This window comes from Acanthopagrus latus, chromosome 8 (assembly GCF_904848185.1).
Source record: "Acanthopagrus latus isolate v.2019 chromosome 8, fAcaLat1.1, whole genome shotgun sequence".
In the NCBI taxonomy this organism is placed as follows: Eukaryota; Metazoa; Chordata; class Actinopteri; order Spariformes; family Sparidae; genus Acanthopagrus; species Acanthopagrus latus.
This window is the reverse complement of record NC_051046.1, coordinates 25,488,857-25,510,115: the sequence shown is the minus strand read 5'-3', so window position 1 is coordinate 25,510,115 and position 21,259 is coordinate 25,488,857. Positions and strand designations below refer to the sequence as shown.

General features: G+C 41.2%; 1 protein-coding gene across 1 annotated transcript in view; it reads left to right on the top strand.

Moving 5' to 3' along the window:
- hydin (HYDIN axonemal central pair apparatus protein) overlaps positions 1-21,259 on the top strand; it is a 75,343-nt gene that overhangs the window by 9,487 nt on the left and 44,597 nt on the right. Inside the window, exons 8-24 of the mRNA XM_037107147.1 lie at positions 4,025-4,226; positions 4,520-4,700; positions 5,652-5,751; positions 8,792-8,910; positions 9,612-9,835; positions 10,007-10,074; positions 10,248-10,489; positions 11,674-11,774; positions 12,474-12,609; positions 13,506-13,670; positions 13,851-14,003; positions 16,857-17,095; positions 17,211-17,478; positions 17,613-17,756; positions 18,868-19,011; positions 20,419-20,511; positions 20,870-21,087. Coding sequence (XP_036963042.1) covers positions 4,025-4,226; positions 4,520-4,700; positions 5,652-5,751; positions 8,792-8,910; positions 9,612-9,835; positions 10,007-10,074; positions 10,248-10,489; positions 11,674-11,774; positions 12,474-12,609; positions 13,506-13,670; positions 13,851-14,003; positions 16,857-17,095; positions 17,211-17,478; positions 17,613-17,756; positions 18,868-19,011; positions 20,419-20,511; positions 20,870-21,087 — 2,797 coding nt within the window. The remainder of the gene's footprint in view (positions 1-4,024; positions 4,227-4,519; positions 4,701-5,651; positions 5,752-8,791; positions 8,911-9,611; positions 9,836-10,006; positions 10,075-10,247; positions 10,490-11,673; positions 11,775-12,473; positions 12,610-13,505; positions 13,671-13,850; positions 14,004-16,856; positions 17,096-17,210; positions 17,479-17,612; positions 17,757-18,867; positions 19,012-20,418; positions 20,512-20,869; positions 21,088-21,259) is intronic.

Below are 21,259 nucleotides of genomic sequence, written 5' to 3'. Positions count from 1 at the left end.
AGAGCATGGAGAGACCTGATCAAATATTTATGTATTGCCATTTAATGATGATTGTTTTGAGTAAAAATCTTAAGTTTCTATTGAAAATATCTGTCTGTGCATGAATGTTTGTTTGTTTGTTTTTCCTTATTTGGTCACTGTAAAAGTATTATTTTTTTTACGTGTGTGCGTGTGTGTGTGTGTGTGTGCGTGTGCCGACCGGTGGGCCCAGTTCAGCAGTCCTTGTGGCTTTAAAGGAGCAGAGGTGCTGTGTGGTCACGTAAACAGGGAGGCCTGCTAGTAGCAGCGCTCAGCAGCATTAAGCTTTTATAATAGGGCGGCCAGCCCAGGTCCAGAACACCACTTACAGCCCATCAAGAGACTATCATTTTTAATTTAGCACCTTTCCCTGTCTCCCTCACGCTCATGTATGTTTCAGGTCAGCATGCTGCAGAAGGCTTTACTCTACTGAGGGGCCATTGGAGACCTGTCTGATGTAGCCTGTGTGTGCATTTGTGTGTGATTTGCATTTCCACCACAGTGCTTAATGCCGGTACACACTGCATGTCTATTTCTTATTGTCAGTTAAAAGCCAATGCAGCTTTGAAAAATAATAGTTTGCACAGCTTGCTTGTTTTCCATCCTGGTGTGTTAGAAAAATACTTGTTCTTTCTTAAAAGTAAGCAGAGACTCTTTGCTGCTCCAGTAACCTTACCTCCCTCCCTCCATCACACACACACACGCACACACACGGTCCTCTCTCTGTCACTGCTGCTGATTTAAATGAAAAGACGGACAGCTCTTAGGGAGCGTTGAGGCATCTGCTTTGACAGGGTTCTAGCACCGAGGGGGCCTCAGCACAGCAGCCTTTTACAAAAGCAGCACACACATGCACATACACACACACACACATACACACACACTCTCGCACACACACAGAGCAAGCAGCTGCACATAAACAAACACACATACCCAAAATGTAAGTACAAGCATGCACGTCCACAAACACACTGCAGAGCTGCAATCAAAGGTAGCTGAGGGGGTTGAGAAGTTCTCTTGCTGTGCACATAGAGGAATTATGAGAAGAGAAAGCGTGTGGGGGGAAGATGGGTTGGTGGACAGTGATGATGAAAGCTTTGCAGTAAGCTGCAGCTCTCCCTGCCTGTCAACTGCTGTCATAGCATCCGGATGCTGGGAGATAATTGCTTTTCTCTCTGCATTCCCCAATTCTCCTTTTCTCTCTCCCTCATTTCCTTCTATCACTCATCTTCAGTCCTCTTTGTTTGTTGTTTTCTATTTTTCTCCATTCGATGATATTGCTCAGCTTGGTAGCCTTTTTTCACAGAGTGAAAGCAAAGACTGGACCTTTCGCTGGAAATGTGCCAGGCTTTTTTCTATCCCCTCTTTATGCCTCTAGGTACATGATGGAAAGCTCATTGATAATTGGCTCATTGGAAGCCAAAGCCAGCACTCCTTGAATTCTATGTGTTTTTACTGTAGGGCATGCATGGTCAATGTTAGGATTTGACTACCCCTTATTCTTCACAGTGATGTTTGTTCTTTCTCCACCCAGAATTGAGGTCATATTGTTGTTGATGCATATAAAAACTTAATTGGTACTAAACTAAACTGGGAGAATTTTACTACTGAGGCTTTCATGTTTCTCGGCAATGAGGTATTCCAGGTCCCAATTAATCACTTCTGCTCACTCGTTTTCTAACCCAGGCAGAGATGGATTAAAAGCTCTCATGTGCAGGCTGCACTAAGCGGGACTTGAAACTTAATGGGAAGGCTTATCTTATGTGCTTTGGTTGATTTGTCACTGAGTTTCACTTCACATTTCTTGGAACAGTCGCTTGTTTGCCTGATTCCCTTTCTCTTGGCTTTTCCTTGATGGTGAGTTTCTTATGAAGTGTGGTATCTTTATTGAATTGCTTGTACGGTGTCATTGGCCGGAGAAAAAAAAAGATCCTTTGACTGTTCTCATGGAATAAAGGTTGAATGAAACAAATACATGTGCTTCAGCTCAGGGGGATCTGCCTTGATAAAATGTGCTCTGTCTTGTTTTTGGTGATTTGCATGAATGACACTGTGTCCTTTTTTTTTTTTTTTTTTTTAACATTGTCAGACTTACATTCATGGAAGTGTGCCAGCCCTTTCAGAGCCCCAGATTTTTGCACTGTCAAACCGGAGTCAAGTTTCAAATCCTAGGCCATAAGCAGGAATCCACTCACCATCCTACAGAGCAACCATCAGTCCTCCCCATCATTTTCTAAATAAACCTGCATTCCTGCAGAGCACTTGAAACTTGTAAACGATTCTGTTAGCTCCATCTAGTTGTGCAATCTGTGCACAAACAACATAAGCAAAACAAAAAATAATGGCAAATCTCCTTGATTGTTTTGGCCCGAGACAAACTTTGGGGAGCACAACAATCACAATAAAATGAAATAGCCATTTGACTCACTGAATTGCACTGCTTGCTTGCAAATGAGAACATTCTCCATGTCGCTTTGATATCAGTTTTCATTTCAGGTAGTTTTATTGACCAAGATATCTGTGTTTTCATTCAGCCAGAGATATGTTATATCAAAGAAAGTATGATCCACAGAAACACGGGGAGAGAAGAACCCTGTAGAGTTCAGATACCCCTTGATGTTCTGCCCAGAGATATCTGTGTGTTCTGAGCTGCACATTTGTCCTCATTTAACAATTTGACCTCTGCAGGTATACAAATATAAATTATCTCAGGATAAGCAATATGTTTTTACTGGCTAAGGCTCCAGTTCCTCTGATTTGAATGTAAACAAACACTCACTAAATTTACATAAGCCCTTGTTCTTGGTGGCTTTATACAAAACCTTGTTTTGCATCTTATTTTTGCTGCTGGTTATTGTTGCTCTTTTTTCTCATTGTTGGATGTGCTCACACTGTGATGATTGGGCCTTGTTACTGCCATAGAGACTGAATAGATGTCCTGTTAACCATTAGTCTCTAAGGTCTGTTGTGGTTTGTGGTTTTGAAACTTTATTCCAGAGAATTCATTTTCATTATAATTTAAACCTTCCGTATTTATTACAGCATGATTCATTCCACACTGCTCAAGCTCAGAAAGACTTTGGCAGCATGATAAAGTAAGTTTTCATGGATGCCAGCTTCCAGCATATCTTGAGCGCCATTTAATCTCTTTGCGAGACTCCTTTTAATCCAGATCCAGTCTTTCAAAGCTAGATTTTGCAGTGTGTCCTTGGCTCCACTGTGAGTTTCTTCTCTATCCACTGCCCACATTAGGCCTGAAACTCCTCATCGGGTAGAATATTGTTGTGCAGAGCAGCACCCCTTTGAGTACTCTGTGTACAGCACACCAGTGTGTGAGTCTACCACATGCAACAACTCTCTAAGGAAATCTCTAAGGAAAATCTCTAAGGAAATGTTTTAATTGCTAACCCACTCCAGGTCATCTTAGTTGTTAAATAAGTAGTTGAAAAGGATGTAGCAGTGGTTTTGCAAACACAAGGCAAAGACAAAGGATAGAACTATTCTGCAGACTTGTAATGGACTGAGACTGAGACCTTTACACTACTGCTCAGGGATGCATTCAGAGATTTTGGGGGGTAGGGGCACAAGCACAAAAAATGGGGCACTCAGCCCTGCCACAAAGGGAAATAGGAGGATGCATGAAAACAGGTTTCCAGATTTCCACAGATTTTATAGGAGAACAGTTAGATATTGAGGTGAATATACAGTAACAGATTGCTGAGCTGGAATGGAAATGGAATCTTTCCAACCTTGCATCACTACATCACTGTTGTAAACAATGTGGTCAGGGTATCATACTATAAAAGTATACTCTCAGCACAGTTTTAATTAAAAAAAAAAAAACAAAAAAAAAAACTTAAATTGCATTCACATAGTCATAACTACAACTAAATGAGGAAGATCCCAAACTGGCAGAAACACCCGAAGTCTTCTTTAATACCAAACTAAAACTGAGGACCGAAACGGAGGGAGGGTTATTAGACTACTTTGTGTGTCTTCTGCCCAGGTGAAGACGTGTACATCAGCTTGTTTGGGGCTTGTGTTGAATTGAACGTCCATCTGAAGACAGACTCTGTCCTTTTGGAGAAGACCTACATTTCCCTGGCCACCGTACACACAGCGTCCCTCACCAACACAAGTGATATCCCTCTTCAGTACTGTTGGACGACGTGGCCGAGCCTGCAAGAGGAGGCCCTGAGCTTATTGAGGTATGTATAGCACACAAAGGATTTAACACAGACAATACAGGAATGTGGTTTTGATGTGATTTTTTTAGAAGTGTGGGCTGTATAAGCTTCCCTCCTCCTCTAGCTGAGTACACATGTAGCAAGTAAAATTACCTGATGTGTTTTTTTTTTCTTTACCACATAATTTGTTGCCAGAAATAGCTCAGGTGTCCATCATTTTCTCTCCATCTGCAGCTCTTTATTCTTCTCTCTGCTTCTTTTTGTCTCAGACTGTTTTTTTCTCTTTGACTGCCTCCCCACCTCCCTTTCTCTAGGGAGAGCATAGAACTCCAGCAGAAGGAGGAGAAAGAACAGTTGCTTTTTCAGTGTGAGTCCGACCCAACAGCGATCCATCGCCTCCCGCAGCTTTCCAAAGCCCTGCAGGAACGCAGAAGCCACACTGTGCAGGACCACCAGCTAACCCTCTCACACAGCTGCATTACTGTGGAACCAGCGGTGGGTTTCTGTGTTTCTGCGTTGTATCCTCTCCCTCTTGCCCAATATCTTTCGACCACCGAATTGTTGGTCCACACCCTACCCATGGATTTTCAGACTATTTCTCCCCTTGTTGAGACTGTTCAGCAGAGATAATATCTCCTCATGATGCATCTGAGTCATTTTATACATTTGTCAATGCCAAATGAGAAAACATCCCTTTATGCAGACTTCTTTGAGCTGGCAGGCATTCAGTAGTTTGTCAGAAGGCACTTGAGCATTTTCAGTGTTTTGAACAGAGTTCATAGGTTGAAGGCCTTGTTGCTATGAGGATATCAATTACTGCCTCTGTGTAGATTCCCCCCAAAGTGATCAGATCTCAGTGATTAGATTTGTTACAAAGGGTTTAGATTTGGCTATGTAGATCTCATCGAAAATCAGCCTGACTTCTCAATGACAGGAGGCCTGCTGTGTGGGCCCTTTCTGCCAAGGGACCTTCAGGTAACCTGACCTGTTCTGACACCACCTTCCCTTTTTTCTGCCAGTGTCTCCTCTGCTCAACTCAGCCCAGTTCCCTGGCCAGAGGGGGGTCGGGGAGAGAGAAAGTACAGGAGAGAGAGCACAATCAGTTGTTAGTCTAGTTGGAATGCAAACTTTGAGAGAGGATTTAACACATACCTATGACCACCCACCCATGAACTGACAAACACAAAAACACACAAATTCATGCACTGGTGTTGGTAGCTGTCACAGTGTGTGTAGAGTTGATGTGGATATAAGAACTAGTCAACTCCCACATCACCTTCTAAAATGAATTAATGAAATCAATGCAATTTAACTTTGAGCTAAAAATGTCCATTATTGTACATGTTCTTAATGGTCCTTACACTGATGTACTTTTTCTGTATGAGAAAACATGCATTTACAGTGTTTGTGCTTGCCTAAAATAACCATTTGTTGTCCTTATCTCAGGAGGGTGAAATATGGCCAAACCTCACAGCACATTTCACCATTGTCTTCAAGCCTGAGGAGGCCAAGCTATACCAACAAACCATATATTGTGATGTCGCAGGTCAGTGCCTAACCTGAAAATACAACACTCATTAAGGTTTCAAATACAACTCTGATTCCCAAAAAGTTGGCTACACTATATATATATATATATATATATATGTATATATATAAAATTGTTTGAAGTAATCATAGATGCCGTATCAATGATGGAGGCAGAGTCGGGCTGGGTATTGTTAAGAACCTCATGATTCGATTTGATTTTGATTCTTTAGGTTGCAATTCGATTCAATAACAATTCGATTCAATATTGATTTAAATGCTTCGATATTGATTCAGTAATAAGTAGTACTAAACAAATAATTCATTAGAGTACCTGTTGATAATTTTTAAATTAAAAAAATTAATCTTAAATTATAAATCTTTCCTCTGGGAAGTTCTAGTTCGAAATGTAAACAAAGGCACAAGATGTGTTAAGTTATGAAATAGTACAACCATAGTTAAGCTGAGAAAGTGCCAATGTTTCTGGGACTGCATGGTGACATAGTCATAGTCCCTTCGCCCTCCGGCTAGAAGCGAGGGGGTAAAATGTTGACACTGAACCCCCGTCTCTCCCTGGAGGAGAGTGCTACCCGTGGGCACATGGTGCAGCGGCCAGGGTGAGACCGGCTGTGCTGCGAGTTTCCGAAAGAACGGTGCACCAGACATCGGCTACCCGCCTCCTCAGCTCTGACGGTGTTTCCGCAGCGCATCACCCTCCGACCCTCATGCGAGGTCGCGGGCAAGGTGCTTCGAGCTGCTGGAGGCGGGGAGTGAGAGGCGTCTGGCGAGGGACAGTGGGTGGTGAGGGGCTGCTGCTCGCCTGAATCGATACAGAGGAATTTCTGAATCGATATTGAATTGGGAAAACACATATTACAATGCAGTGATGAATCAATATTTTTACCCACCTCTAAGGCAGAGTCTGTGGTAGTGTTGCTGTCTTCATTAATTTTATCTCCATGCTTTGCATTTTGATGACACATGCGGTGCGAATCTGTGGGGGCTGGTGTTGCCAGATGATTTTCCGCTAATATTAAGGCCTGTTTACGGTGTGTTTTAGCCAGTTTTCGCATGGAACGCTCTATGGGAATCTCGCACTCTCTTGAAAGTAAAACTTTGCGAGAGCGCTGTTCACAAACGCCAGAATGAACACGTTCACAGTAACGTTCATCAGGCAGAATACACTACGTTCAGTTCACGTTCAGCCAAAATATGAACGAGTTCATGAACGATCATTGAGTGAACGTATTCAGGCACAACACTTACTGTTAGTGGCATTATAACAAAGTGTAAGCGATTGGGAACGACAGCAACTCAGCCATGAAGTGGTAGGCCACGTAAAATGACGGCACAGGGTCAGCAGATGCTGAGGCACATAGTGTGCAGAGGTCGCCAACTTTCTGCAGAGTCAATAGCTACAGACCTCCAAACTTCATATGGCTTTCAGATTGGCTCAAGAACAGTGCATAGAGAGCTTCATGGAATGGGTTTCCATGGCTGAGCAACTGCATCCAAGCCATACATCAGCAAGTGCAATGCAAAGCGTCGGATGCAATGGTGTAAAGCACGCCACCATTGGACTCCTGAGCAGTGGAGATGGAGTTATGGAGTTATCTGAAGTGACGAATCGCGGTTCTCCATCTGGCAATCTGATGGATAAATTTGGATTGCCAGGAGAACGGTACTTGTCTGACTGCATTGTGCCACGTGTAAAGTTTGGTGGAGGGAGGTTATGGTGCTTGGCCCCTTAGTAACTCTTGGAACGCTGAATGCTTCAGCATACACAGAGATGTTGGACAATTCCATCCTCCCAACTTTGTGGGAACAGTTTGGGGATGGCCCCTTCCTGTTCCAACATGACTGTGCACCAGTGCACAAAGCAAGGTCCATAAAGACATGAATGGGAGAGTTTGGTGTGGATGCACCTGACTGGTCTGCAGAGAGTCCTGACCTCAACCCGATAGAACGCCTTTAGGATGAATTAGAGTGGAGACTGAGAGCCAGGCCTTGCCATCCAATATCAGTGTGACCTCACAAATACGCTTCTGGTCAAAAATTCCCCTAAACACACTCCTAAACCTTGTGGAAAGCCTCCCAGAAGAGTTGAAGCTGTTATAGATGCAAAGGGTGGACTCCTATGGATTAATAATGGGATGTCACTTGAGTTCATATGCGAGTCATGTCATCCTTTAAACTAGAATCCTCACATAGCCAGAGAATAACTCTTTTCTTTTGTTTGTTCTTCAACACTTTGGAATTGATTGTTTTAACAACTTCAATCAGACACTCCACTCTGGCTTTAAATCAATAGCTTTGGCTTTCTCATAAAAGAATCTCCTTTCCTCAGTGGGTTGGTGCAGACAGAGGTTAGATGGACAAGTCTGGTGAGAAAAACGTGTCTGTTTGTTTTTTGTCAGAGGACGGCTTCTGTCAACTATGTCTCTTTTATGTTCCCCTTCTCCTTCAGCTTATAATATCCGCAATCAAACTTTGTTGAAGCTCTACCAACTGAAGGCCCTCTAAATCTACTGAAATGTTCTAACCACTGTATGATTTAAATATACTTTTACAATGCAGTCACCAGGACACAATATATTCACTACATCCCAGTGGTAGTTAAAGGTTGTTGGTAAATTTGCAAGTGGCCATCATATGCCTCTTCTGAGCCGGAGGCCATATTTACATTAATTTCCATGTTTTCTGAGACACGTGACAACCTGACCAGCCACGGTCAGGTCAGGCTGGAGATGACTGTCCCGTGATTCCTCACTTTGCAAAACGCCACAGAAGCTTCCTAAACAAAAATGAAGGATAGACCACCCATGCCCTTTGATAAGTTCACATAGAGAGAGGTAGAAAAAGGCTGTGGCAATTTAAGAGTATTTAGACATTTTGTATTTGGTCTACCGTTGACCTTGATTCAGCACACACCATTTTAGATATGCTCAGTTCCGCTTGACACAAGTTTTTCTCTTTAAACACTAAATGATCACTGTTGTATACAGTCATTATATTTAATGAAAGATTCTTCCCCTTTGTCTGCCTGTGTCTGCACTTAGGCCGTGAATCTCGGTTACCTCTCACAATAAAGGGTGAAGGCATGGGACCTAATCTTCAGCTCAACTATCACCTGATGAACATGAAAAATGTATTCGTTGGTGACAAAGACTATTATGAGGTAAGAAAGTTGGCCAAAGTAGACAGCTGTGTCCCTTGAGGAAATTATCAGTTAGGAGATGCTAGTGATGTGGGGAGCTTAATGTGTACAGTTCAAATCGAAAAACTGTGGATCTAAATGTAGGAAACTGCAGGTGTGTGGCATACTCTCCTTACCTTTTATGGGAAGTCTTTTTTTTTAATCTAGTTTAGGCTTAAAAGAAAGCTGAAAAGTGTCTAATTATAGAAATGATAAAACACAGTGGTTGAATGTCTATACAATATATAACAGTACAACAGCTCCAAGCTCAATACAATAAACATGCCCCTTTTGTGAACTAACAATTGTGAGCCACCATTGATTATTGGTATGATTCTATGTGTTTATATTGTACGGGGTTCCTGTTATTCTGTCCTCTGATGAACATATCCATATTTTATACCCCACCCAGACAATCAAGATGTATAACCACAAGAATTACCATATTTCATGCAATTTTGACAAAACTGAAGTATGTGTTAAACAGTTTTGCAAATATTTGAGCATAACGATAATATTTACATGTATATGAGTATGACTTAATTCTTTTAAGCTTAATCCAAGTGTAAAATATCACAAAACATAAGCGCAGCACATGCATATCACTCGATGATTGGTAGTGGGGCTTGTATAAGAAAAACCTGGTTAGTGTATTGAATCAGTGGATCCTTCTTTGTGTCCAGGTGGAGCTGTCCAACAAAGGACTGATTGATGCCCCATTCAGGCTGTCATGTCCTGACACCACTTTTGGCCGCTGTTTTTCTTCAAGTCCTGAGGAAGGCGTTGTTCCCTCTGGGGCCTGCCAGATTGTTGAAGTCACCTTCCACAGTCGCATCTTGGGAAGCTTCTCTGAGGACTTGCTGCTGTCTGTCACAGGACAGCCTGAACCACTTACCTTGACTTTCAGGTGAAGTTAGCAAGTGTTGTAACTTGAAAAAAATCAGCTTTATTTGAGAAAAATATAAACGCTCAGCCTTACATTTGGTGGAAGTGATTCTATGTAAATACTGTCCACTTCTTACATTTTAAAAATATTTTAACTTCCTGTTATTGGCTTATGTCTCTTCTTCTTTTTCAGGGGTTGTGTCATTGGTCCCACATTCCACTTTAATGTTTCAGAGATCAATTTTGGAGATGTAGGCTTTGGTAAGTTACAAAATAACTCAGTTATTTCATCTGGTCTTGTGTATTTTTAGATTACTACATAACATATTTTAGGCTCAAGAGAATCACAACTTTCATAGAACAGTGTCTTCCGCTCCAGCTCCTCTTTATGTTCTCATTAGTTTCATATTTGTCATCCTCATCTGTCTTTGCAGGTTTCCCAAGAACAGTGACTTGTTCCATCTCTAATGACTCCTTTGTGCCCATGACCTTTGGCCTGCGTGTCTTGGGTGATGGCATTGGGTCTCCCAGCGTGACTTCGGACAGACAGTTGTTCGACATGTCAAGGAACATTTGGCAAGTCAGTGCCACTAGAGACCTTCACGCACGGCCTGTGGAGTTCACCATTACTCCTGCTGCAGGCACTGTGCCTTTCCTGTCAGATGTCACTATTGAGGTATAGTTAACTGACAAATTGTGGAGTGTAAGATGAATACTTCGATGCCACCCAGGCCGGCAGTAGCTATAGCACCATGCTCCTTGCCCATTCAATCAGAAGTTAAGAAAAAAGTCTTCAGCCAATGGAAATACAGAACAAAGTACCACTACCATTTCTAACACATAAATGGTTAGGGAACCTACAGCCTGCCCCCTCTTCTTGTCCTGATCAGGCACAAACACACATAGTCTGCAGCAGTGTGTAACTTGTCTGTCAGGGCATGCCGGAGGGGATAGCTATGATTGCACAACCACAGGAAAAAAACTAATGCCAGAGGGAGGGGATGCTGCCCTGAGCTGTTCCCCACCAATCAGTGATTACTTTTGTTTCACACACCAACAGATATCAAACCTTTTATAAGATAAATTTACTATATGTAGCCATATGTATATAGCTAGTATTGTAAATACTGGCAAAGCCTTACTTTATTAGCTTTTATTTTATTTGAGAACTGAGCTCATCCAATGAAAAGAAATGCCATAGAGTTAATAATGTAAAAATAGGTTGAAAAGTATTTAAAAAATGTTTTGTTTTAGGTCTATTAAGTCCATCTGCTTTCAAAGTTGTTTTCTTTGCCACTTTTGAATCTCACTTGAGTAGGTTTTATTTCTTTTGGAACTAAACTCTCATGAAAAAACTGTTATGGAGTTAAATAAATCTGCCCTCCAAATCATTCTCTCAAATCATACCATATCATACCAAAAGGGCTGCTTCACCACCAACCATTTCCCTGCTTGAAATTGTTATATAAATTAGAATTTAATACTACCTTATTAAACCCCATGTTTGAATTAATCATCTTTATTTAACCCATCCAAGCACCCCATACCCATAAGCACACCCATAAACTAGAGAGGCCAGAGTGCATCATGGCAGGATCTTTGATCTTGACTGTAACCACCCTCTGGGTGCTAGTTCTCATTTTGTTAGATTTTTGTGCCTTTTGGCCAGGGACCTGACCTGGTGACCAACCCTTCAAACCTCTAGTTGTAAAGAGGACTTTCTTCAACCTAAAAGCATGGAAGACCATTAAAAAATACAGAGTAGTCATTTCAACCCTGTGACTACTGAAACAAGCCTCTGTGGCAGGTCATTCCAAACTTTTGATTGGTTGTGTATGTGTGTATTATTCTTATGTGCAGGTGACGTTGTGTGCCAACACAGTCAAGACATACCGACTGGAGCTGGTGGTTGATGTTGAGGGTGTTGGGGAGGAGATAATGAGCATCCCAATCAACGCCAGGTCAGACACATTCCCAGATGTGAACATAAACTCTGTAACATGGAAACATACTCGTACGTCCAAGCGAAGTTAGTCTTGTGGTGTTGTTTTGTTGCAAGTTGAAGCATAATACTTCTAGTGAAGTTTGACTTTGCCCATAAAGTCTATAAATAGATTATTTATTGCTTGTGGCATAATAACTTAACTGTTTGATCTTTTCCATTTTGAAAAGGTACCCTATGAAACTGAAGGACTGAATAAAAATGAATTACCATCCCCCTGTCCCCGTAAGATGGAATATCATCTATTGTCCTTCGTGTGACACAGTTGTGTCAGAACTAAGTCACAAGACACCATAAAACACCAGGATTCATCTTGCTCCTATAAGCCTTTTTTTTATTATGGCAGTAACATCTACTATGCTTCTGGCTGTTGGTGTGAATGTGCTCCACTGAACTTCCAGCAGGTGCTGACAAATCAATGGCATATGCGTTAATTATTCAGAACCTAATTTACATAATAAAACATTTGAATGTCACCTGCACCGTCAGTCAGAATGGGGCAGTGATATCTGACTTCCTCCCAGCAATCATCATCTTTGGAAATTTATGAATCAGTTCCAATTAACTGACAGCAGTTTTGGCATGATGCAAAGCAATTACTGTTGTGATTCATTAAGAGCCTCAGATCTTCTCTCCCTCTGCTTCTCTTTGTCAATAGGTGTGTGGTTCCTGATATTGTGGTGGAGCCTCCAGTATTGGACTTTCAAAGGTGTTTCCTTGATCGACCCTATGAGCAGCAACTGCGTCTGATCAATGCCAGCAATGTGCCTGCTTGCTACGGTGTGATTGGCCAGGTAAATTAGATCACTGCAGTAAACCATTTATTTATCTCTCTTTGTGCGTATGATGCATGTGGAAAGTAGATTAGTGAGATAACAAGCTCTCAACCTATCAAGGCCATTGTATGCATTCATTCTTTTTGAAAAGAAATATCACACTGTAAAGAGATTGAATGAATATAAATACATAAGACAATAAGAGTCAATAAAATAGAAATAAAATGTACAAGTATTAAAACATAGACATTTGGAAAAAAACCCAAATTGCATCACACAATATGTGTTTATAAATAGAATTGCTACCAGAAATAGAGACATATAATGACGAATAAATTACCTCTTACCTTGAAAAATGACCCTCTAAAGAGGTAGAGGTAAACTACATGTCTTGAACAATAACACCTTGAAGGAGTAGCCCAGCATTTTAGCAAAAAAAAAAGCTTTGCTTTGTTTGGTGTAATGACTAGAATGGGGAAATGGCTTGCCTGGCTGTGTTCAAAGGTAACAAATGCCTATTCTACTAAAGACAACCTTTGTTGATTTCAACTTGATTTGAGTCGGATTGCTAAGGCCTTATTCTTAGCTCTTGCTGAGCTTGCATGAATTTAGGACTGATTGTTTTTTTTTCATTGAAAACTCATTAGGAAAGGATATTCTGATGGCTGATACAAACAGAAGGAATCAATGTGAAATGCAGAATTAATGTCTACATATTAAGACTCAAAATAATCAGGTCCTGGTGTGACAGCTGCACAATACTGCAAAGAACTGGTACAAATACCAAATATTGAAGTCACTGGGAAGTCAAAATATATTAATTCCAAGAAAAGTTGTGAATCTATATTCACAGTAGTTGCTGAGTGTATATGCCTGCTTTAAAATATAATTTCTGTTTGTGTCACTTTTGTCAGGACTATGAGGAGAGTCCGTTACTACACTGTGGCAGTTCCAGACCCAGAGGGGTGATTTATCCTCACAGTTCGGAGGAGATTCCCTTGTTTCTGTGCGCTAAGGCTGTTGGAAAGCTGCATCACACTCTACGCATTGCTGTGTTTGGCAGCACCCGGCCATCCTTGGTCAGTCTGTGTGTGTATTTCTGTGTGGATATCTGTGCAGTTACAATACTGTGTACATGTAGATTTCTTTGTCTTGAGTACAAGCATAACAAAGGGTTTTTCTCTAAATTAGTCAGAGTGTGTTTTCTAATCTGCCTCTGTTCTGTCCTGTTTGTTCTGTTCTGTTCTGTTCTGTTTAAGGAGGTGGTCTTGTCATGTACTGGGCAGGGACCAGTTGTCTACGTCGAGAGCCCGAGGCTTGACTTTGGCAGAATACCGGTTCTCACAGACTGCACTAAAACCCTGCACTTGTCAAACCAGTCACCTGTTCCGGCCCATTTTACTGCTGGCATGGTACAAACACACTGCAACCAGGCATGCACATACTAGAAATGAATGAACATACATAAAACACTTCCATATTTTAATTAAAATTGAGATGACCAAGGTAACTTTACCTGCGCTTGGATCTAGTGGTAGGATGTTAAGGTCTAGGAGGATACAGTATTCCAATAGTTAAAGTACTAGAGTTAATGGATGTAATATACAGCTGTCTAGACATCGAACCATTCAGTGACTATATTTCTTGCGCAAACTTTCTGTCTCTCTTCCCAGTCTAATTTGATATGTAACTAATGAGCTAATAGGTTCAATGCTTTCTTTGATCTTGAAGTAATTAGTTGCCAGGTCAGTTTGTGATCTACCCCAGGAGAACAAGCGATTTTTCCTGAGAGTGTTCTCTATTTGTGAACCAGACGGATGGTAACATTTTGTCAACTGACATCAATGAAATAGATGGGCTTGACCTGGGGGAGCTCGTTCAGTGATGCGCACCTGGGACTGCCTTGTTGTTCCCTGTGTGTGGAGAGTTTTATACAATACAGTGTCTCCAGTTGAACTACATTTCACTGAATCCCTTATTAATCCCTTAGATTCTTTTTAACTGACGGTTCAGCTGCTTTCAGTCGTTTGGTATCCATTGAAATTTAAGCTCTTTTACTCCTCAAATGACACCTCTATCACTTTCATCTTTTGCTTTTCAAATTACATTTCAAGTGTTTTCTTCTCTTACACTTCAACCTCAGCACTTGGTCAAAGACGCTTCAGCAACAATTCAGATTTTTAGATATTTTAACTTGCTCTCAGCATGTACACCTGAAATTTGCACCAGAAATGAGCAGTTGCATTTTCCTCAGAAGTGTTGCCTCTTCTAGGTGTCATAAAGGCTCTCAAGGCTGAGATTAAGATTGTTCCACTCCATATTTTTTCATGCATACTCAGTGTAAAAGAAACCTTCTCTCGTTGTGCCTCACCTTATCAGTGTTGTTTGATATCCACTGGGCACAGACTTTCCGCTGGAACTATGCCTCTGTACTCCTCAGACGGCATAAACACAACCATGCATGCACACAAATGCAAATGCACACACAGGAAACCCTGCTGTAACCGCAGATGTGTGACCCTGTCCTCTCCTCTTAGGCAGAGTTGAGAGAAGGAGTTTCCCTGCGCCCTCAAGCATCAATCGATGCAGATTCTCCTAGAATTTCATTACATCTCGCTCAATAGGCTTGCAGAGAGCCACACAAATAGACCTGATGCGAGGATATTGTTGATGGTGTAGACACTTACCTGTCATCAAAGTGACCATGTGTGAGAAATAAAGTCCATCATTAATCCAACCTTGACGTATTAAAATGATTTTGCACATTATCAAAAATGAGACCATTTAGCTAACTCATTTTTCTGTAGTCTATTATTTTCATGGTCAATCTGTTTATATTCTGATCTAGAAATATAAACAGTTCAACAGCACAGGTATACGTGACGTGGACAAAAGTACCAATTGTGCTAAGATTCTTCCAACATCGTATTGATTTTGTCGAGCTGTTTAATGTTTGACCGGAGGATAATCTTGCTGCAGACACTTCAGCACCAGTGCAGGATTTATGCTGGTTGATGTACTGTTGATAGCTTTACAGCGTAAAGGACAGACTTTGACTCTAAGCCCTTCTGACTTGTGCTGCATTCAGAGCAATCAATGCTAATCAAGATGTGGGATGCAGCAGGTTTGATGTGATTATTGAAATTCCAGTCGTCTTGCTCTCTGGGGACTCAACCCCTTGCTCTTTCTCCTCTTATGACTCCACCCACCCCTTTACCTTGATCACCCTTCTATCGACCCACACCAAAATCGCTTTAACTGGCTTCTTTCCTCGGATCATACAGACGATGAGAAAGTGATCTATGACTCCTAAACTCACTCGCTGGTCGAGTGTTGACTGCTGCATGAGGCATTTGTCCTTAAATTCTTCTGTTCCTGGTAGAACAAATCTATATTTAATTCAGCCAAATTTTATTTTAGTGTAGTCTCTGTGTCAATGAGGCAATGCAAATGTCAGTTGCAGTTTTTGAAGCAATCTTCTTTAATGATCAACAGTCAACTGTATTGTCCTATGGGCAAGTGCCCAAGCTTTAATGCATCTGTAAGGAGCTCATTCTCAAAATCCCAATTAAAAGTTTATGTTTCAGCCATTTGTCAACAGAGATGCTGTATAGGACATTAATTGTGATCCTGACCACTGCTTGGTCAGATATATATATACAGTACAGTGAGCACAGTAAAAGGCTTTGCTGAGGGACTGGAGATGAACATTAGATTTACATCTGTTTTCTCATTACTTTGGACCTTATTCTTTTAAATTGAGCAATGCACAGAGCTGGGAAATAGAATGAATATTGAGTTTGTCTTACAGCATTCCTTTTTTTAATGTTCACATCAAGGAAAGTGCAATGTATACTTTTAAGACTTTTGTGTATTTCAAAGCACATTTTAACACACAAGGATCTATATGATACTCTACCCATTATCGTAATTATAGCAGTGAGCCACAGGTCTACTTACTCTACTCTAGGATCTCATGTTGCACCGAAACATTGATGTGATTATGCAGCCATATGATATACATGTCCATCTTTCTCCAGGTCCATCCATAGCATGAGCCTCAATGGTGTGTGGAGCTCAGGAGAGTGAAGTGCTCCCACAAGGCACCTACTTTTAATGCATCATGTTTCAGCCATGTTACTAGCTGCTGTAACTGCTATTATGCCACTCTGCAGATGTAAAGGCATGCATCCTGTCCTAGAAAACCCGTCAGCTCATCAGGTTCAGACCATAAAGGAATTGTGAATGTGTTTCTGTTTCCTCAGAGCCGTAAGAAGTCCTTTTGGTGTCTTGAGCCCAGTGAAGGGGAAGTGCCACCAGAGAGCAAGCTGGAGCTCAGGGTAGTGGCGCGCCTAGAGGACACACTTCACTTCGAGGACAAGCTGAAAGTGTCCATCCAGCACAGCCAAACACACATTGTCGCTCTGTCTGCCAAGGGCACTGGAACTACAATTGTCAGTGACAAACCATTGGGTCCTAGCCTTGACCTAGGCACATGCTTCAGGTAAGAGATCACAGTTATAAATGAGATTTGGACATAATAATAATGATACGTTGATGTAGAAATGGAAATGTATTATTAACAGTATGCCTCACACCCTTCCTTTTCTCGATATAAGCCATGAGTCATGCCAATACCACTTCAAGCTCACCAACCATGGCAAGCGAAGGCAACGGTTGTACTGGTTAACTGATGACTCCCTGCCTTCCACAAAAACTCGCAAGGTACACTTTTCTGGCCGAACTGTTCTGCCCCCAATCTCCACTCCCAGGAAGAAGGACATTTCAGGCTGTAGATCTTTATTCAGCGTCAGCCCTCCTCGTGTGGAGCTTTTTCCAGGATGCTCTGTTGACATGGTGCTGACGGGATCTTCAGACTCCCCCAGGGTAAGACTGTTTGCTTGAGACCCTAAAAGTGAACAGAATAAATCTCTGAATTATATGTGCACGGAGAGTGTGTCTCCATCAGATAAGAAGCATGCGGTAGTACATGCACACTTCAGATGTTATTGTCTTCACAGGTTGTACAGGAGCGTCTGATATGCCGTGCCATTGTGGGGGACCAGAGCAGTCTTGAGAAGATTATGTCTGTAGATGTTACCTGTCTCTTTAGGGCTACTATGCTCAGCATTTCCCCCAAGCAGCTGAACTTCTTCATAAAGAAGGTTAGAGTGATTTAAAGGTTAAATATTTACAATATATGGCATTTTTTTTGTTTAATACATACAAATATGAACTAAGATAATCAATAGAATGTGATGAAAAAGACAAATTTGACGTTAGGCAGAAGACGTTTATGTACTGTGATGAAGAGATATCTGTGAGAGCGTTAATGAAGTTAGCATGCGAACCAAAAAGCCCCAGCCCATCCTGTCATGTAATGCAACTTTGTACCGCAAGTGGTGATTGTCTGGTGGTATAATAGCGAGGAGTTTTTTTTACTTTTCACAAGCTTTCTTAGCTTAGTCTGCTAAAGAAACAAAATTAACACACATAATTCCAAAAAAGGGAATATTTGTAGACCCAATTTAAACAGAAAATACAACTGTACATCTGAATTCAAGTTTTTCTTTTCTTTTCTTTTTTTTTTACCCAATTAAGACAAGCGTAAATGCCTCCACTCTTCCAATCTCTTTTGGTTTGATTGAAACAAATCTTCTAGCCCACTAAGTTAGATGTGAAAATCCAGCTCTACACACTACTTTTACACGCTGGTGATGATTTTCCTCATTCTCCTGTCCAACTTCATGCCCTTACTGAACTCCCCTGCCCCTCCCCTGCTGTCTTATTCATCCCTAGAGTCAGAGTCCTTGTCAGAGCAGCTGTAAATCACCTGTGTGCTGTATTCCCTGTCTTCAAATTGGCTTCCATCACTCTCTGAGGTTGTAACTGTGCAGCTGCTGAACTCAGTTGAGCTGAGCCCTGTTGCCTGCGGTGTCAACACCAGCACTTCCACAGTGATCTGAGGTCACAGTCCACACAGACTCAGATCAGTTAATAGGGCCACTAGCTGCATGGCTAATCAAGCTGACTAGCTACTGGTGACCAGCAGCTACAGCCAAAGATAGCAACAGCAAAGAGTATGGTGAGCAGCAGTTGGTGGTTACTCTGATGACATACTGCCCCTTTAATGGAATTTTAGCAACTCAAATAAGTTGACTAAATGCTCTTTAATTCCCTCAAATATTGGCAGGTAGAAAAAGAAGCCATTAATTTAAGATCCATGTTCCTGAAACACGCCTTCATATTTGAATTCATTGTGTTGATGTCTTACAGGTCCCAGGAGAGAGTCTAATACCTAAATATGAGAAGCTGATCTTGACGAATGTGTCATCTCTATCTCTGTCCTTGGAGCTCTCAGTCGTAAAGCCGTTCTCTTTGTGTGATGCCCCAGGAGCCCAGATCTCAGCTATCACAAAGGTAACAGCACCATGAACTGACAATTTAAATCATCTGTCATGTAACTTAACCTAAAAATAGTGTTTCAATATGTGTAATATCTAGATCACAGATTATGACTTTGACCTCAAAACAGACAGAGCGCTTCTAAAGTGTTGTGCTGTTGTAGCTCGTCCAATCTCAACAAACTAGGAAATACAGCTGTTAAATAAAGGTCATGGGGTAAAAGATCTCTCTCTCTCTCTCTCTCTCTCTCTCTCTCTCTCTCTCTCCCTATATATATATATATATATATATATATATATATATATATATATATATATGTAGATTCACATTATATGGTCACAGTCACGGTCTCCAGTTTCCCAGCATTCTAGGAACAAATATGGCGGACTACACTGACTACAAGCGTTGCTCCTAACTTTGCATGCTTACACTGGCATCCAAACATGACTGATCCTCAGACCACTGTTGTTTAATAAGAGAAAATTGTGAAAATCTTTTGTTAACTTTCCTATGGATAAATCAGAACAGCCTACACTAGCTCTGGTTACTAAAAATGGCATAACTTTGTTGGTCCTTGGTCACAATAATCCAGCCCCCACCCCAAACTTTAGTGGTTCTTTATTGTAGGACAGCGAAGTGTTGCAGAGTAGGCACTGGCTACGAACCAGCACCTGCACCACCTTGGTTGAAAAGGGGTATGAGTGACTTTCATTGCAATCTAGGGTTTATTTTAGTCATGTGATGGGTGCAGTGTGATAAATGCTAACAAGTGAATTGAGTGATAACAAACGAAAATGGAATTCATAATTTAAGGTGTGAGCAGATGACATAAATGATGATGACTGATTGTTGTCCATCTTGGTTACTGTAGATGGGTGTGTACACATTACAAATGAAACACATTTGCTTGTGTTTGAACTTAACATTTCAGCAACCATTACTCAGTACCATTACTTCTTATGAGCATATTTTTCCCTGTAATAGAAGAGCAGTTCATATTTTCCCACAATACCTATGTTTTTATTTTATCATCGCTCTAACTTCCATTCTGACAGCTGATTAAAATGTGGGATTGGAATCCACATTAAAATGGCTTTCAATTTCGAGCCCCTGGCAGGTCTGTGAATGAAGCCAAAGAGTAGCTGGGTATTTTGATAAGCCTGGGTCCCATGGCAGGATAAACGTTTTATTAAACTGTGGGAAGGTTTTTAAAAGGGTTGTGAGCTTATGGTTGGGAGACATCAGGTAAATAACATGAAGTAATGATATTTTTCATTTGTCATCAACTAGATTCTCAAAAACTGCTTTTATATTCTGTTGACTTGTTTTCTACCAAGTCCGTCATCCTAAATATTGTACAATCAGTGTGATCCTTCTATGCCTATATGTTATATATTTTCACTGCTGTATGTCTTTTTCCAGCCCATGGTTTTAGGTGATAGGATGCAGGCTGAGTTGTGGGTCTGCTTTAATCCAGATTACTGTCAGGGGAAGGTGTCACGAGTCATGGATGAGGTAACAGTAATGTATTTTCTTGGTGAAATTTCTCACATAATGTTTTACTTTTTCATCTTGGGTCTGGTACAGAAGTGGGCCTTAACCTAAGATGTAGAACTCATTTGGGTTGACAAGATTAATTATTCTTTTTTTTTCCACGAAGACTCCTTCAAATTTAATCTGAGAAGGGAAAATCTCTCTTTACTAAGGCCACTCCATTAGTGGCGATGAGGAGCCTTTCATCATTGAAAGTCAAAAAAGACTGGGAACAACTGAAGCGAAAAAACAATCTCTGTGTACTTACTTTCACCTGCTCGAATATTTTCCTGTAATACCTACTATTTTTTGAAAAAACATTTGGACTTTTTTCCCCCAGTTCCTTGAAGTGCACTACTGGGGACACGCACAACAAGAGCAAGTAAAGCTACATGCTGAGGTCCACTTCCCCAACCTGCACTTCTCCTCAACCACAGTAGATTTTGGCTGTGTGCTCAACTATACAGAGACACGTAGACAGATCTGCATCACTAACTGCTCCCCACTGCCTGTTTCCTACTATTGGGTTTTCCTGGATGACCAGAGGAGAACCATAAGGTAAACAAATGTCCACACACCGTCACCGACATTTAGACTGTTCTTTACAGCACACCCCACACCTAACACTCTGTAAAGGATAGTAAGTGGTGCACAGTTGCATATTGTGTAATTGCACAGCCAATTGCACAGCCTAGAGGAGGTGCAATGCATATCTTCCCCCATAGCTGTA